Source organism: Orcinus orca, chromosome 14 (genome assembly GCF_937001465.1).
Source record: "Orcinus orca chromosome 14, mOrcOrc1.1, whole genome shotgun sequence".
Taxonomy (NCBI): domain Eukaryota; kingdom Metazoa; phylum Chordata; class Mammalia; order Artiodactyla; family Delphinidae; genus Orcinus; species Orcinus orca.
The window spans coordinates 16,640,713-16,659,194 of record NC_064572.1 but is presented as its reverse complement, the minus strand read 5'-3'; the positions used below and the strand labels follow the sequence as shown (position 1 = coordinate 16,659,194).

The following is an 18,482-nucleotide window of genomic DNA, read 5'->3' as shown; positions in this document are numbered from 1 at the left end:
TTCCTTTTTCTCCACACCCGCTCCAGCATTTGTTGTTTGTAGATTTTCTGATGATGCCCATTCGAACTGGTGTGAGGTGATACCTCACTGTAGTTTTGATTTGCATTTCTCTAATAATTAGTGATGTTGAGCATCTTTTCATGTGCTTCTTGGCCATCTGTATGTCTTCTTTGGAGAAATGTCTATTTAGGACTTCTGCCCATTTTTGGATTGGGTTGTTTGTTTCTTTTATATTGAGCTGCATGAGCTGTTTATATATTTTGGAGATTAATCCTTTGTCTGTTGATTTGTTTGCAAATATTTTCTCCCATTCTAAGGGTTGTCTTTTCGTCTTGTTTATGGTTTCCTTTGCTGTGCAAAAGCTTTGAAGTTAATTAGGTCCCATTTGTTTATTTTTGTTTTTATTTCCATTTCTCTAGGAGGTGGGTCAAAAAAGATCTTGCTGTGATTTATGTCAAAGAGTGTTCTTCCTATGTTTTCCTCTAAGAGTTTTATAGTGTCCAGTCTTAAATTTAGGTCTCGAATCCATTTTGAGTTTATTTTTGTGTATGGTGTTAAGGAGTGTTCTAATTTCATTCTTTTACGTGTACCTGTCCAGTTTTCCCAGCACCACTTATTGAAGAGACTGTCTTTTCTCCATTGTATATCCTCGCCTCCTTTGTCATAGATTAGTTGACCATAGGTGTGTGGGTTTACCTCTGGGCTTTCTATCTTGTTCCATTGATCTGTGTTTCTGTTTTTGTGCCAGTACCATATTGTGTTGATTACTGTAGCTTTGTAGTATTGTCTGAAGTCAGGAAGTCTGATTCCTCCCTCTCCGTTTTTTTCCCTCAAGACTGCTTTGGCTATTCGGGGTCTTTTGTGTCTCCATACAAATTTTAAGACTTTTTGTTCTAGTTCTAAAAAATTCCATTGGTAATTTGATAGGGATTGCATTGAATCTGTAGATTGCTTTCGGTAGTATAGTCATTTTCACGATATTGTTTCTTCCAGTCTAAGAACATGGTATATCTCTCCATCTGTTTGTATCATCTTTAATTTCTTTCATCAGTGTCTTATAGTTTTCTGTATACAGGTCTTTTGTCTCCCTAAGTAGGTTTATTTCTAGGTATTTTATTCTTTTTGTTGCAATGGTAAATGGGAGTGTTTTCTTAATTTCTCTTTCAGATTTTTCATCATTAGTGTATAGGAATGCAAGAGAGTTTTGTGCATTAATTTTGTATCCTGCAACTTTACCAAATTCACTGATTAGCTCTAGTAGTTTTCTGGTGGCATTTTTAGGATTCTCTAAAAATGTATAGTAGCATGTCATCTGCAAACAGTGACAGTTTTACTTCTTCTTTTCCAATTTGTATTCCTTTTATTTCTTTTTCTTCTCTGATTGCTGTGGCTAGGACTTCCAAAACTATGTTGAATATTAGTGATGAGAGTGGACACCCTTGTCTTGTTCCTGATCTTAGAGGAAATGCTTTCAGATTTCACCATTGAGAATGGTGTTTGCTGTGGGTTTGTCATATACGGCCTTTATAGGTTCTCTCTATGACCACTTTCTGGAGAGTTTTTATCATAAATGGCTGTTGAATTTTGTCAAAAGCTTTTTCTGCATCTACTGAGATGATCAGATGGTTTTTATTCTTCAATTTGTTAATATAGTGTATCACAGTGATTGATTTGCATATATTGAAGAATCCTTGCATTCCTGGGATAAACCCTACTTGATCATGGTGTATGATCCTTTTAATGTGTTGTTGGATTCTGTTTGCTAGTATTTTGTTGAGGATTTTTGCATCTATATTCACCAGTGATATTGGTCTGTAATTTTCTTTTTTTGTAGTATCTTTGTCTGGTTTTGGTATCAGGGTGATGGTGGCCTCATAGAATGAGTTTGGGTGTGTTCCTTCCTCTGCAATTTTTTGGAAGAGTTTGAGAAGGATGGGTGTTAGCTCTTCTCTAAATGTTTGATAGAATTCACCTGTGAAGCCATCTGGTCCTGGACTTCTGTTTGTTGGAAGATTTTTTTTTTTTTTTTTTTGCGGTGTGTGGGCTCCGAACACGCAGGCTCAGCAGCCATGGCTCATGGGCCCAGCTGCTCCATAGCATGTGGGATCTTCCCGGACCTGGGCATGAACCTGTGTCCCCTGCATTGGTAGGCGGACTCTCAACCACTGCGCCACCAGGGAAGCCCTGTTGGAAGATTTTTAATCACAGTTTCAATTTCATTACTTGTGCTTGGTCTGTTCATATTTTCTATTTCTTCCTGGTTCAGTCTTGGAAGATTATACCTTTCTAAGAATTTGTCCATTTCTTCCAAGTTGTCCATTTTATTGGCATAGAGTTGCTTTTAGTAGTCTCTTAGGATGCTTTGTATTTCTGCGGTGTCTGTTGTAACTTCTCCTTTTCCATTTCTAATTTTATTGATTTGAGTCCTCTCCCTCTTGATGAGTCTGGCTAATGGTTTATCAATTTTGTTTATCATCTCAAAGAACCAGCTTTTAGTTTTATTGATCTTTGCTGTTTTCTTTTTTTCTATCTCATTTATTTCTGCTCTGATCTTTATGATTTCCTTCCTTCTGCTAACTTTGGGTTTTGTTTGTTCTTCTTTCTCTAGTTCCTTTAGGTGTAAGGTTAGATTGTTTATTTGAGATTTTTCTTGTTTCTTGAGGTAAGCTTGCATAGCTATAAACTTCCCTCTTAGAACTGCTTTTGTTGCATCCCATAGATTTTGGATCATCATGTTTTCATTGTCATTTGTCTCTAGGTATTTTTTGGTTCCCTCTTTGATTTCTTCAGTGATCTCTTGCTTAGTTAGTAACGTATTGTTTAAACTCCATGTGTTTGTGTTTTTTAGGTTTTTTCCCCTGTAATTCATTTCTAATCTCATAGCATTGTGGTCAGAAAAGATGCTTGATATGATTTCAATTTCCTTAAATTTACTGAGGCCTGATTTGTCATCCAAGATGTGATCTATCCTGGAGAATGTTCTGTGCGCAGTTGAGAAGAAAGTATAATCTGCCGTTTTTGGATAGAATGTCCTATAAATATCAAGTAAATCTATCTTGTCTATTGTGTCATTTAAAGCTTCTGTTTCCTTATTTATTTTCATTTTGGATCATCTGTCCATTGGTGTAAGTGAGGCGTTAAAGTCCCCCACTATTATTGTGTTACTGTCAATTTCCTCTTTTATAGCTGTTAGCAGTTGCCTTATGTATTGAGGTGCTCCTATGTTGGGTGCATATATATTTATAATTGTTATATCTTCTTCTTGGATTGATCCCTTGATCATTATGTAGTGTCCTTCCTTGTCTCTTGTAACATTCTTTATTTTAAAGTCTATTTTATCTGATATGAGTATTGCCACTCCAGCTTTCTTTTGATTTCCATTTGCGTGGAATATCTTTTTCCATCCCCTCACTTTCAGTCTGTATGTGTCTCTAGGTCTGAGGTGGGTCTCTTGTAGACAGCATATATATGGGTCTTGTTTTTGTATCCACTCAGCAAGCCTGTGTCTTTTGGTTGGAGCATTTAATCCATTCATGTTTAAGGTAATTATCGATATATATGTTGCTATGACCATTTTCTTAGTTGCTTTGGGTTTGTTTTTGTAGGTCCTTTTCTTCTCTTGTGTTTCCCACTTAGAGAAGTTCCTTTAGCATTTGTTGTAGAGCTGGTTTGGTGGTGCTGAATTCTCTTAGCTTTTGCTTGTCCTTAAAGCTTTTGATTTGTCCATCGAATCTGAATGAGATCCTTGCTGGGTAGAGTAATCTTGGTTGTAGGTTCTTCCCTTTCATCACTTTAAGTATATCATGCCACTCCCTTCTGGCTTGTAGAGTTTCTGCTGAGAAATCAGCTGTTAACCTTATGGGAGTTCCTTTGTATGTTATTTGCCGTTTTTCCCTTGCTGCTTTCAGTAATTTTTCTTTGTCTTTAATTTTTGCCAGTTTGATTGCTATGTGTCTTGGCATGTTTTTCCTTGGGTTTATGGTGTATGGGACTCGCCGCTCTTCCTGGACTTGGGTGGCTATTTCTTTTCCCATATTAGGGAAGTTTTTGACTATAATCTCTTCAAATATTTTCTCTGGTCCTTTCTCTCTCTTTTCTCCTTCTGGGACCTCTATAATGCGAATGTTGTTGCGTTTAATGTTGTCCCAGAGGTCTCTTAGGCTGTCTTCATTTCTTTTCATTCTTTTTTCTTTATTCTCTTCTGCAGCAGTGAATTCCACCATTCTGTCTTCCAGGTCACTTATCCTTTATTCTGCCTCAGTAATTCTGCTATTGATTCCTTCTAGTGTAGTTTTCATTTCAGTTATTGTATTGTTCATCTCTGTTTGTTTGTTCTTTAATTCTTCTAGGTCTTTGTTAAACATTTCTTGCATCTTCTCAATCTTTGCCTCCATTCTTTTTCCGAGGTCCTGGATCATCTTCATTATCATTATTATGAATTCTTTTTCTGGAAGGTTGCCTATCTCCACTTCATTTAGTTGTTTTTCTGGGATTTTATCTTGTTCCTTCATCTGGTACATAGGCCTCTGCCTTTTCATCTTGTCTTTCTGTGAATGTGGTTTTTGTTCCATATGCTGCAGGATTGTAGTTCTTACTTCTGCTGTCTTCCCTCTGGTGGATGAGGCTATCTAAGAGGCTTGTGTAAGTTTCCTGATGGGAGGGACTGGTGGTGGGTAGAGCTGACTGTTGCTCTGGTGGGCAGAGCTCAGTAAAACTTTAATCCATTTGACTGCTGTTGGGTGGGGCTAGGTTCCCTCCCTGTTGGTTGTTTGGCCTGAGGCAACCCAACACTGGAGCCTACCTGGGCTCTTTGGTGCAGCTAATGACAGACTCTGAGAGGGCTTGCTCCTAGGAGTACTTCCCAGAACTTCCGCTGCCAGTGTCCTTGTTCCCACGGTGAGCCACAGCCGCCCCCTGCCTGTGCAGGAGACCCTCCAACACTAGCAGGCAGGTCTGGTTTAGTCTCCCCTGAGGTCACTGCTCCTTCCTCTGCGTCCCGATGCGCACACTACTTTGTGTGTGCCCTCCGAGAGTGAAGTCTCTGTTTTCCCCAGTCCTGTCGAAGTCCTGCAATCAAATCCCACTAGGCTTCAAAGTCTGATTCTCTAGTAATTCCTCCTCCCGTCGCCAGATCCCCAGGTTGGGAAGCCTGACGTGGGGCTCAGAACCTTCACTCCAGTGGGTGGACTTCTGTGGTATAAGTGTTCTCCAGTCTGTGAGTCACCCACCCAGCAGTTATGGGATTTGATTTTTACTGTGATTGGGCTCCTCCTACCGTCTCATTGTGGCTTCTCCTTTGTCTTTGGATGTGGGATATCTTTTTTGGTGAGTTCCAGTGTCTTCCTGTTGATGATTGTCCAGCAGCTAGTTTTGATTCTGGTGTTCTCGCAGGAGGGAGTGAGAGCACGTCCTTCTACTTCACCATCTTCTCTGCTTCATCAAAAATGTTCTTTTCAGCTTTTCTCTACGTGAAAGGAAAGATCCCAGGAAGGTCAGGACAGAGTGATATTTTAAGGCGAGGCAAGACAAATTTAAGACATAAACTTTTTCTCTGCCCTTTGGCCTCCTCCCTCCCCACTAGTGTGCATGTGCACCTGCATTATGTGTTCACCTGACCTCCCAAATGGCAGGAAGCTGCTCAGCCACAGAAATCAATTGTTTTCCTTCTGGCGACAGCCATGTAACTCTTTAGAAGATAGCATTCCTTTCCTCATCCTGTAAGGGGTCATGATGACCCACCACTCACCTTGTACATGCAGATGTCTTTGGTGGGCTTTATGGACAAGGCCACTATATCATGTCCCCTTAAATAGAATGGTTGGTGCAGAACAGACCGATCAGATGACCTGGGGAGATACTGGGCTGCACTTAAAGAAGTTCTTAGCTTAAATACTTATTTATGACCTTATTAGTGTCACTAGCTATATTACTTGTATTCTGCCCACTTTACAAGATTTTTGTTTCTTGCATTACCAAATGTGTGACTGAGCCTCTGCTAAAAATAGTGATGAGTAGGTGATCTAAAACAATTGTCAAATACATAGTTCTATAAGATCAGTGATTGTAATAGTGTAACTCTAGATATGGGAAGAAGCCACAAGAGGGAACCATTTCCTGGACCATAACAGACTAGTAGGACAGGCAGCCCAGAGGCTTTGGGCTACTGTTAACAGGGCCTGGTCCAGTAGCAGCACATTGAGTGGCCTATCAAGGAAATCCTCGCCTGACCTGGGAATGAGCATTCCTAGCACTGTGGGATAAATTGGTCATGAAATGCCTCCTAAACCTTGGTGAAAATTAAGACCAAAAGGGAGGGGATTGTAACATAAAGAAGGTTGCCCACCATCCAGTTCTACAAGAATTAAGTCATCAACCACCACAGTCGCTGACTTGCAGGACATCCTGAAAGGAATTCAGGGTAAAGACCAGGATGAAGCACTTTGTGCTCTGGGGAAACTGGCAGAACTGGCCCTCAGAGAGTTCAGTATTTTCCAGAGAAAATTTTTATGAACCTGGATTCTTGCCTCTTCCCACATTTAGAAAAGCACAAAAACCATTAAAGTGTCCGTTCCTCCTGAACAGCGTAACCTCCTACCAAGCTGTGTGCTTGGTTGCAGGTACCCCTTCATCAAATTCACATGTATATTGGCCTCCCCCCTCACCTCTTCGGAACAGTCCTCAGAGCTTTCTGAAAAACTGTGTCCTGGGTTATAATCCTCAGGTTGGCACAAATGAAATTTTCCATTTCTTTCTTAGATTGACCATTGATTAATTTTTCATTGACAGTATAATCATTACCTTGATGGGGGTACATGTGTTTCAAAACCTACCACATTGTACATTTTAAACGTGTGCATTCGTCGTATGTCGATTACACCTCAATAAAGCTGTTAAAATATCCCAGAGTTTTAGGTAATAATGCATCATTGCATGTTCAGCGGCTTAATGAGAAGCGGCGTTTTGATCTGTCTTGTTTTTGTGACTTAAATAGGAACCGTGTTCACCCCAGCTCCATTTTATTCTGATCTCAGCGGGGCTGCTTTCAGGGATGCGTTCTGCAGTTTGCCTCTCACCAGTTTGGTGAGCCTCCTCTCAACAAAAACACACACATTTTTCTTGCAGTGAACATTGAAATGAGTCTTGACTGTCAGAGAATCCAACCAGGCTGGTGGGCCAAGCAGGGAGGATGGACACGCCAATGATCTTCCACAAGCAGGATAAGCTAAAATATGCAGATTTGAAGAAAATGCACTTAAAGCACATCCTGCCGTAAGAGCCCTTTATTAAAATAAAATACCACATGCCCAAAGGCAGAATAAGATGGACAGTGTTGCAACTTTCCTGGGCCATCAGGTTAAGCAGGACTTTCTCAGTGAAAGAGTAGCTGATCAAATCGACAGCTGCTCAGTTGCTGAGCCTGGTGAAGCCTTTGTCCTGCTTCCCAGACACTGAAAAAGGATTCTCATAAATCCTCTTGAAAGGTTCCCGTGGTTTGCTTTCAACAAGATTGAAAGAAAAGCTAATCACATTGTCAGCTGGTAGGTTGCCAAACCTTGTGTGTAATATTTGGGTATTGTAATTGGGAAGAAATTGAAAGAATAAGTTTTTTTTTTTTCTTTCTGAAGGTTTTTTTTTTTGATGAAAGTTCATAATACTGCAATTGACAAGGAAATGTAGTTATTTCTGAGATATACATTTTAAAGTAATAACTAGAATTATGACTTATAACATTATACCAGAACATATAAGATTTTTAGAAATTTCGTGTAATGTCTGAAACATTTACATTAACATATTTCCATACAAATAACCCAAAGAAAGTTTAATATTAGTTGTTGTTTTGTTTGTTTTTTTATACTGCAGGTTGTTATTAGTCATCAGTTTTATACACATCAGTGTATACATGTCAATGCCAATCGCCCAATTCAGCACACCACCATCCCCACCCCACCGCGGTTTTCCCCCCTTGGTGTCCATACGTTTGTTCTCTACATCTGTGTCTCAACTTCTGCCCTGCAAACCGGTTCATCTGTACCATTTTTTTGGGGTCCGCATACATGTGTTAATATACGATATTTGTTTTTCTCTTTCTGACTTACTTCACTCTGTATGACAGTCTCTAGATCCATCCACGTCTCTACAAATGACCCAATTTCATTCCTTTTTATGGCTGGAAGCCTGGGAGGCTGGAATCAGGCCACTTCTTGTCTGTTCTTGCAGGAGACGGGGCTGCACTACAGGAAGTTCCTGGCTCACCCCTGGTTCCTGACCGTCACGTGGCCAGAGAAATTGGTAACATTTTTGTTTTGCCTGTTGAAATGTTTAATGACAAAAATTTTGTTCAGTTTCCTGATGTGGGTGAAGGGTGGAGCCTGATGTGATTTATTCTCCAAGAAATGTACGTCCTAATTCCCACATGGGGGTGAGCACCCTGTCCAAAAATGAGAGACCCCATGTCTGTGACCGGTACCTCCTACGAGATCAGCCCTAAGCTAGTTTAAACCTGATCAAGTTCTGTCTACACAGTAGATTTAGACCTCTCCATGTCCTGTCTGCTGATTATGTTTAGAGCTGACCATGTGCTCTCTGTAATAAGAACATTTAGACCTGACCGTGTTCTGTGTACGCTAGGACCATGGGGACCTAGGTAGAGACCTGGCCTGGCCTCAGTACTGGGAGCTTCATGGGGGATGTGGAGACTTGGGTAGAGCTCCGGCCTGGTCTCAGGACTGGAAAGCTCCATGCCTGCATCTGAATGTCAGTGCTTAGGTGTCTGGGGTCTGGAGCTGAGGTGGGCTTGTCTAGGTAACAGCCTCTGTTCTCAGTGTGGTTACCTGGTCCTCCCAGGGGTCAGTGCTGTGGTCGGGGCCTTAGTCTTTATCCCTGCAAGGTTCACCTTCCCTGGGGCTCGTGGAGAATCCTCAGGTGAGCTACCTGGAAATTATTCCAATTTACCAGCACATGCATGAACAGGGAGGCAGGTTTACCTGGTGAACTGATTGCAGGTTACACGGATCAGGCAAAAGGCTGATGGGCAACAGGTGAGGCAGCTGCTGTGATCTCCTTCCGGTCAACCGTCCCTACTCAGCAGAAACCTGAGCTGCCCCTCGTCTTTCAGCCTTGCTGTCCTGTGAGCTTTCTCCACACATCAGTGAGACAAGAAAGGACTGGGCCTGTCAGAACCAAGGTAGTGTGTTCAACTCTAGCATGAAAGCTTTAAAAGCAGTTAAAATCACACAGAACCAAAGTGAAAAGAGGAGAACTTGTCTGGGACAAGTATGGGGAGAGGAGACCAACCCTACATTTCCTTCTGCCATCACGGGAGTTCCCAGGAACCCAGCTTGTTTCCACATTAGGGGGCCAACCAGCAGAGCCATGGTGTCCTGACCAAGGGGACGTATGACCCCAGGTGCAGGGTCTTGGGAGGTGGGGTCACCCTGGAGACTGTGGACATGTGACCCCAGATGCAGGGTCTGGGGAGGTGGGGTCACCTGATGAGTGTGGACCTGTGACTCCAGGTGTTGGAGGTCTGGGGAGGTGGAGTCACCCTGGTGAGTGAGAACGTGTGACCCCAGATGCAGGGTCTGGGGAAGTGGGGTCACCGTGGTGAGTGTGGACCTGTGACCCCAGGTATTGGGGGTCTGGGGAGATGGAGTGAGAACGTGTGACCCCAGATGGAGGGTCTGGGGAGGTGGGGTCACCGTGGTGAGTGTGGATGTGTGACCCCAGGTGTATGGCGTAGGGATTGTGCCGGTCGCACCCCATCTGCATGGGTCGGGATCACGTGTACGGGGAGACCCCATATCTGCTCTTTTCCTGCAGTGTTTCTTGTCCCCTCTGAGATTTCCAACCTCTGTACTGAGGGTGTTGCCCTGATTAACCTGTGGTTCCTTTTCTTCTTTTAATCTTGTCACATTCATATGAGGTCAGGCACGTTTGAGTGGGTAGCTGCTCTGTGTTCTGGTGAGTGACAACGCTTGGTGGTATCATATTAATATCATAGCATATCATATATCTAATCCATGGGGGTCACCACTGTCTGGGTTCCCCTGACAGAGCTCAGGTGAGCACAGACTAGCCCCCTTAAGAATGGTCTCTCACGTGCCATGGGAGGGTACCATGATGGCCCCTGAGGTGAGGGACTGTGCTTGGGTCTCCCACATTTGTGATGAAGGGGAGTGGAAATGGAATCTCAATTAACAAGACATTATTTTAAGAATTTATTTTAAGTGAAATAAAACACACGTCACATACCCTTTACCATCATCACCATTTAAAGTGCACGTTTCTGAGGCATCAGATCTATTCACTTTCTCATGGAGCCATCGCCACCATTCCTAGAACTTGTCATCTTGCAAAACCAAAATTCCACCACCATGAAAGTCTCACTCCCCACTCCCTCCCACTGCCCCTGGCACCGATATCCACTTCGGTCCCTGAGTTGTCGACTCCAGGGCACCCACTGGAGTGGAATCCTGCAGTGTTTGCTGACGGGTCACTTTGGAAGAGCTGTCTTTCAGTCTGAAGCTCTGCCTGTTTGCATCTGAAGAATCTGCATTTAAGGAGAGGGTGTATGAGGAAGGGGGTGTACGAGGGACAAGGGTGTCCGGGGTGCGATGAGCCAGGACCTGACCAGCTGCCTTTTGGGTCCTCTGGTTCCATCTCTTGGCCTGGGCCTCATCTGCATCATCACTGGCCCCGCTGGCGCCCCTGGGGTGTTGTTGTCTGAGTGAGATTCCCCTGGTGCCCCTGCTCTCCTCCCCTCCTCCTGCTGGTTGGGGAGGGAACTGCTTGCTGTGTGGTCTCTACTCCTGAGGCATGAAGGACCCTGCAGCATGGACCTGCAGAGTGTGGGGTGTGGTCCCAAGAGCATGGGACCCACATAGGACACAGCACTGGGGCATGACAAGTGCTAGGGCTGCCTCATCACTGACAGAGAATGTTGCCAAGATCCCCCTCGGGAGGGTGTGGTGGGTGGCCTGGGACCCCAGAGACCCCATTCCTATCCTGGAGCTTGGAGAGTGCATCCCGCATGGGCTCCAGATTCAACCCATGTCTCAGCCATATCCCTCTGTCCTGTCCCTGAACTCAGGAAAACGACCTCTACTGGCCACTGTCCACAGCACAGGCCTGGTCCTGTCGGTATTAAGATTCTTTAATTTAGCCCTCCTGGGATAGCAGCTCTTTTTAGGCCTAAAGAAGGAAAAGCTCAGTAGTGTAAAACATTTTCAGATGAGACTAATATTCAATGACGTATCTCAACTCGGTTGTTGACTTCTATTAGTCATAATTCTCCTGGTTTTAGATCTGATGTGGGGATTACAGAGGAGCCAACATTTAAATCTTCCTAATCTGGGGCTTCCCTGGTGGCGCAGTGGTTGAGAGTCTGCCTGCCGATGTCGGGGACACGGGTTCGAGCCCCGGTCCGGGAGGATCCTACGTGCCGCTGAACGGCTGGGCCCGTGAGCGATGGCCACTGAGCCTGCGCGTCCGGAGCCTGTGCTCCGTAGCGGGAGGGGCCACGGCAGTGAGAGGCCCGCGTACCGCAAAAAAAAAAAAAAAAAAAAAAACTTCATAATCTGTGTATTCGTAGCTTCATTATCAATACTGACCCATAGTTTTTATGGTTTGGGAGGAGTTATTGATTTCATGTATCACGTAAAGGATTCACAATGATGATAGGGCAATTAAGATTATAATAATGGCTAGTAAATTGTTCAAATTTTCTCTACCTGTGCATCTATTTTATGTATATGAGTCAGTTTAGTTGTCAATAGTAGTGAAGTAATATAGAGGACTAGAGAACTTATTATAAAAATGATTATGAATATATGATTATGAAAAAGTAAAAGTTCTTCCATAATCGGTGATGTTGCATCTTGAGAGCCTGGATGAAATGGATATGCCTTAGTGATATACAGGATTTTAGCCTGTGTGACAAAGTTACATCACTTTTTACTTTTATCTCGTTTATTGAGACAGACATAATGGTTATGGTGTTGGCTTGAAACTGGTTGAAAAGGACTTGAGTCCTTCCTTCCTTATTTTATATTTCCATAGGTAGGATCTTCAAACATAGGATATGGTGGAGGGCATCCGTGTAACCATTCTGGGTTAGGAGTAGCCGTTTCCACTGCTGAGACTTCTTGTTTGGAAGCAAATGCTTTTCAAACTATGAAGATTATTAGCATTACTGCTCTTACTGAGATGAATGAGCCTAAAGACAAAATATTTCATGTTGTGTGTGTATCAGGATACTCGGAGTAACATAGTGACATCCCTGAGAGGCCAAGAAAATGCTGCAGGAAGTCACATTTACTGCTACAAATATTTGAATTTCTGCTCATGCTGAGTTAAGTGTATAACCTGAGAATAGTGGAAATCAGTGTAGGAAGCCTCCTATGACAGTGAAGACTGCTCCCACGGACATTATGTAATTGAAGTGTGCTACTACGTAGTAGGTATTGTGGAGGAAACCACCTACTGTAAAAAAGGAAAATAAAGCCTAAAGCTCATAATATAGTGGAAGGTCATATAATATTACCTCCATGAAGAGTTGCTAATCATCTAAATACTTTTATTCCTGTAGGGATAGAAATAATTATGGAAGCTGATGCAAAGTCTGCTCATGAGTCGACAGCTGTTCTTCTGGTAAACAAATGATGGGTCCACGAGATAAATCCTAAAAAGCCAGTGGACATAACTCATACTATTCCCAAATAGCTGAAAGGCACTTTTTGTCCTAAATAGTATGTAATGATATGTGAGATTATAACAAACCCTGGTAGGCTATGAATACAGACTTCAGGGTGACTAAAGAATCAAAATAGGTGTTGGTATAGGACTGGGTCTCCTCCTGCAGGGTCAGAGAAAGTAGTGTTGAGATTTCTATCTCTTAACAGTATGGCAATTCTGGCTGCTTGGACTGAGAATGATAATTATAGTAAAATGGCTATAGTTGGGACAGATTAAACAAATAATGGCGTTTTGGTATTGGGATATAACTGCTGGTTTTATATTAAAGGCTATAGTAATAAAAATAATAGCACCAAGAATTGAAGAGACACCTGCTAAATGTAAGGAGAAAATGGTTAGGTTGACAGAGCCTCCTGCGTGGGCCAGATTGCAGGCTGGAGCTGAGGATGTGGTTCCACTGGTACCAGAACCAGCTTCTACTGCTGGTGATACGAGCAGGAGTAAGAATGATGGGGGAAGTAGTCAAAAGATTATGATTTATTCAGGGAAATGCTCTATCAGGTGCCCCAGTTATTTGTGGGACAAGTCAGTTTTCAAACCCTGCAATCATAATGGGTACAACTATAAAGAAGATTATTACAAGTGCAGGGACTGTAATGACTACGTTACAGATCTGAGCATCTCCAAGTGCTCCAGGTTAGCATAGCTCAGCCTGGATTAATAGACTTGAGGTGCTGCCTGCGACTCCAGCTCAAGCACCAAGTAGTAAATATAAAATGCCGATACCTTTGTGATTTGTTGAAGGTAATCAGCAGTGTATGAACAGAGGTAAAATGACTGAGCTAGCATTAGACTGTAAATCTAGAGACAGAGATTGACCCTCTTTCTAGCAAACCCTGTGGTGAATCAACAAATTGAATTGTAACTTCAGAGAGAAGCAACTTCAATTCTGCCGGTGATTTTCCTGCTTTTTTTTTTTCTTCTTTCTTGAAGGTGGGAGAAGTAGATTGAAGCCAGTTGACTAGAGGATTTACCTGTTAAATAAAAATAAGTTGGGTAGGGATGTCCCTGTAAATCTCCATGAAACAAATGTTACTCTGCTCTACAAGAAAGGGGAAGGTCGCAAGGCACGGCTTTCACCCTTCGAGGTCCAGGCCTGGCTGAGAGAAGGGGGTCCCTGCACGGGGGGCGGGGGGCGGGTTACCCTGCCCCAGAGCGTTCGTCCAGCACCCAGTCTGGGTCCCCCCACGAGTGCCCAGGCCTGGCTGAAGAGGCAGATCTCCAGATCCGGGTCCCCAGACCCTGCCCAGCCGTCATCACTGAGGGAGCCAGGCACCCAGCACCCAGCTGGCCCTCAGGCTCCTCAGGCTGTCCAAACGGTGGGGGCCAGGTCCCCCAGACTGTGTCCCATGCAGCCTGCCGCTGCCATTAGGTCGCAGAGGCAGGGATGGGGGAGAGGTTGGCTCACCGCCGCCTCAGGGCCTGGGCCCGGCCAGTGGGCGTCGTGGCGAGGGCTCTGGAGCCCTGCAGGACACACCCCCAGCCTGTTCCCTGGGCCCCCAGCTCACCCGCCAGCCCGAAGCCGGGGAGCTGGAGGGCCCCAGGGAGAAAGAAGGCCGGAATCTGCCTCTTACCTCACACTCCACCTGACGACCACCACTCCCCCCGAACACTGGCTCAATGCCCCCCCAAGGGTCGCTCACTGACAGTTGCTCACTTGGGGGCGGGGCCCACTGTAGCGCCGACCAATGGCTGAATGGCACCGTCTGTGGTACTGACCAATGGCTGAGCAGGACCTCTAATGCAGCTCTAACCCTATGCATTAATGGTCTCCTGGTAACCGTTCCCTGTTAAGGGGGTGCGGTGTAAGGGCGCACAGCAATGGCCCAGGGCTAACGGCTGCGCCCTGCAGCGCTCTATCATACCTGCGCCAGCTGAAAATGTGAGTGGGCTTTGATTCAAGAGGGAGGAACTCGCTTCTCCAAAGAATTGCATGGAGATGTGGGGTCTGTAGATGGGCAGGGCTGGCAGAACCCTGGATACCACTCATCTGATGGTTCATGCTGAGGACGGAGGTCTGAGGGCTTCTCCTGGAAAAGAGGAAAGGAGTCCAAGAGAGCTGCGCACGGAGCTGGGGTGCCCCGAGGAGCATCCGGGAGGTCAGAGGTCAGAGTCAGCCCCTAAGAGAGTCCACACCCGTCCCCTCTCCATCCCAGCCCTGCCTCCACCCCCCATTCTGGGACCCAGAACACAAGGTGTGGAGAGCATCCTGGTCACTGTCTGGTGGATCCTCACCAGTGGGTACTCAGCTGGTGCTCAGGGCACCCAGTGACACTCAGGGGACAGCCGACCCCACCCTGTGCTGTGGGAGATGAATGTCAGTGGGGAGCGCAGTGGGGAAGGAAGGCCAGGCCTCTGACTCTGCTGTCCACCTGACTCCCGCCTAGGATGTCCTCCATCCTAGGCACCTGGCTGCACCATTACACTGAGCATTTCCACCAGCCCCCAGAATTTCCCTGCCTGAAGATGCTTCCGGCTTACACAGAGCTCAGCATGCCTGGCTCAGACCTGGAGCAGCAAACCCACCTTCTCCTGGCACAGCTGGAGCACCTAGAGCCCCCTGAGGCAGAAGGTGATGGTGAGGGGGACTCAGGGTTGGTGATGGGATGAGTGGGGAGGGGAAGGGGCGGAGCCACACAGAGAGAAGAGCCTCCAGAGGCTGGAACTGGCCAGGAGCAATGAGGAGACTCAGATCACTGTTCCCCTGGACTGCAGTCTGGGGAGACTTCCTGGGGGTGGCATCTTGGACTGAGACTTCGTTGCTCGGCAATGAGAAGTTTCCTGTCTTTGGGAGGCACGTGGAAAAGCAGTCCTATTGATGATATTTTCTATTCTTGGAGCTACAGCACCAGCTCCAGAACAAGCTCTTGAAATACCTCAAGACCTAGAGCCAGCAACACTGCTACTGCCCACTACAGCTCCAGAGCCAGAGCAAGCTCAAGCCACAGCTCCTATTCAAGTTCAAGGGCTAGATCATGCAAATATGGTAGCTCCAATTCCAGAGACAGAGAATGCTCATGCCGTAGCTTTCATTTAAACTCCAAGTGATGAAAAGCACCTACAGAGGCTCTAAATGGAGATCCAGAGAAGGTACAAGAAACAGTTCTCCTTCCGTAGTCAAAGTCTGAATCATCACGGAAACCTGTCGTAGCACTTCCTCTACAGCCTCGGCCAGTGTCCTTAACAGCCTCAGTTCCAGAACTTAAGCCAACCTCAACCAGGGAGCTGAGCTACCCCTGGCTTTGGAGCGCCATCGTGCTTTGGAACCAGCTGTGGCCCCGGAGTGTTATCCAGCTCCAGTTCTAGATCTAGAGACCACAGCAGACCCAGTTCTTCTAGCAACTCAGGTGCTGCTCCCAGATTAGCAACAAGCACCAGCATTAGCAGTGCCTTCAGGGCCAGATGAGGAGTTGCCCCACTGCCAGCAGCAAAACTGGAGCCTTTCTTCTCCTCCCTCATAATTCCATTTTTAATGTATGTTTTTAAATTACATATACTAACTTGTTTATTCTATGATACAAATTTCACTTAAAATAAAATTTAATTCTTTCATTATTTTAAATTGTATATGTGAGTGGCATTAAGAACATTCACAATGTTACATAACCTCCCTCTAACGTCTATTGCAGAACATTTGCATCCTTTTTGTCACTGAATAATATTCCATTCCATGAACACACCACACTTAGCTTTCCTTTCATCTGTTGATGGACATCAGGATTTTTTTCACCTTTGGGCTCTTGTGAATAGTGATGCTCTGAATACTTCTGTACAGGCATTTGAATGTCTGTGTTCACTTCTTTTTGATATTGATCTAGGAGTGGAATTTGTGCTTTGACTGAAAACTACATGTTTGTCTTTTTGAGGACCTGCTGAAGTGTTGTATACAGTGGTTGGACTATTTGATAATCTCCTAGAATTTAGGTGTACAATTTCCACTTCTTCATCTTTGTTGCCATTTTCTCTCTCCCTCTCCTCCCTCTCTCCCCCCTTGGTCCCTCACTCTAGGGAAGCAGCCTCTGAAGAGACTCTTGTGGCCTACCACTGAATGAAGCAGATCCTGACTCAGGTGAGTCCACAGCCTCAAACCCCTGGGAGACACTGGCAGAGGCCTCCAGCTCAATTATGTTCAATTCCTGGCCCACAGATAGTGTGAGATAATAAATGTTGTCATTATCTTTCTTCTTTTCCATTTGTCACCGCCCCAAGGTCCACCCCTTCCCTGATCCCAGGCCCTATGGTCCCTTCCTCTGATGTTAGTGTGAGTGTCAGTGTATGCTTGTGTAGACACACAGAGGAATCTACTCCATGTGGGTGGGGATGTTCTGGAGTCCTAGGTGCTCTAATTTCCAAATTAACCCTGGGGGAGGGGGGCAGCCGTAGTCTAGGAGGTGCAAACTCTCCCTTCTCTCAAGACTCTGCCCCTGTTCAGTGCCCTGTGTTTTCCCTTAGCCTCTCTGGGCCTCAGTTTTCCATTTGTACAATGATGGGTTAAACAAAGAGCTTCCAAAGTCTGCACACAGGCTATCCAGGCTTTCACATCCCTGGGTAGCGTATGTCTGGGTGACATGAGCAACCTCGGGCCTCCCTCACAGTTTGGAAGCACCCCAGTGGCTCTGTGGTCCTCTCTGTCTTGCAGCCAGGAAGGGGTTTCAGCCTCACTTAACCTTGTGCACTGAGGGACAAGGGACAGTTTCCCAAGAGCAGCTGAGGCACTGTAAGTAATAGAAGATGACATGGATGTGGACCAGGCAAAAGAATGGGATCTTCAGAATATACGGGCCATCTTCACCCCTGCTCCCACCATGGTACATATGAGGAAGTTTCCCAGAGATGGGGATTGTCATGTCAAAGTTCACAGTGTTTAAATGCAAAACTAATACTTCCCTTAATAGTAGATAGCCATAATACAGCAGAAAACCAAGAACAAAACATGCACAGACAAGAGGGAGATTTTTTTCCTTTCTTGTGAAAAAGGACTATGGACCTGGATAGTCCTTGCTGACCTTCAACTGCACAGCACTGTAGTCAGCCTCATCTGTCTTTCTCCCCATCATCATTAGCTGGTATCCAACCTCAAGGCTGTCTCTTGGCCCCAAATGGCTGCTGGAGCGCCAGCCTTGACCGGCAACATGTCTTCATTTCTGAGGCCAGAGGGAACAAAGATGAAGGGCAAAGGAGCCCATACAGCTGTCTCTGCTCTAAGCAATCCCGTAAGTTCCACATAATCCTTCCGTTCATATCTGATTTGAAGTTTGGCCACTCTGAGGTACAAGAGAGGTTAGGCTTTAGAGTATTTAATCTGGTGAATCGCTGTCCTCAATAAAACCGAGTTTCTCCTCTTAAGGAAAACTTAATGAAAACCAGTTGGTGTTGACCAGTGGTGTTTTCCTACTCTAAACACCAGGATGAAGGAGAGGAAATACAGTAGTTTTCAGATGAATTGTTCATTTCCCCACCACAGACTGTCCTTGGTGTTTATTCACGCCCAGAGAAATTAGAGATATGGTTTCTAACCAGGATATTTGAGTGGAAAAGATTCTTTTAATTCATAGGCAGGCGATTGGGAACCATTTTGTAGCTGTTGTCTGCCTGTACGTTGGAAGAAGCTCAGAGGAAATCCTGTTCTATTATTTAATGAGGTGGACATACGTGGAGGGTGGACTCTGGGGGAAGCAGCATGTTCAAAAAGGTGGATCAAAATTCAGTATCTCTCAAACAGAAAA

General features: G+C 45.0%; 2 protein-coding genes across 9 annotated transcripts in view; one reads left to right on the top strand and one right to left on the bottom strand.

Annotated features, from left to right (window-relative positions):
- Positions 1–17,768, top strand: part of LOC125960958 (ral guanine nucleotide dissociation stimulator-like) — a 57,789-nt gene extending 40,021 nt beyond the window's left edge. Inside the window, exons 2-4 of one of the 5 annotated variants that reach the window (XR_007471165.1) lie at positions 14,772–14,862; positions 16,765–16,825; positions 17,396–17,768. Coding sequence is in view for 3 of the 5 variants with exons in the window: in XM_049696668.1 (XP_049552625.1) it covers positions 14,711–14,862; positions 15,144–15,334; positions 15,603–15,793 (534 nt within the window). In the remaining 2 variants the exon portion in view is untranslated. Of the gene's footprint in view, positions 1–14,399; positions 14,863–15,143; positions 15,335–15,602; positions 16,265–16,764; positions 16,826–17,395 lie in introns of those variants that run through there. The other 4 variants (XR_007471164.1, XM_049696669.1, XM_049696667.1 and 1 more) reach the window with 4 other exon arrangements.
- LOC101287519 (zinc finger protein 33B) overlaps positions 1–18,482 on the bottom strand; it is a 346,100-nt gene that overhangs the window by 155,059 nt on the left and 172,559 nt on the right. The gene's annotated exons all lie outside the window — the stretch shown is intronic.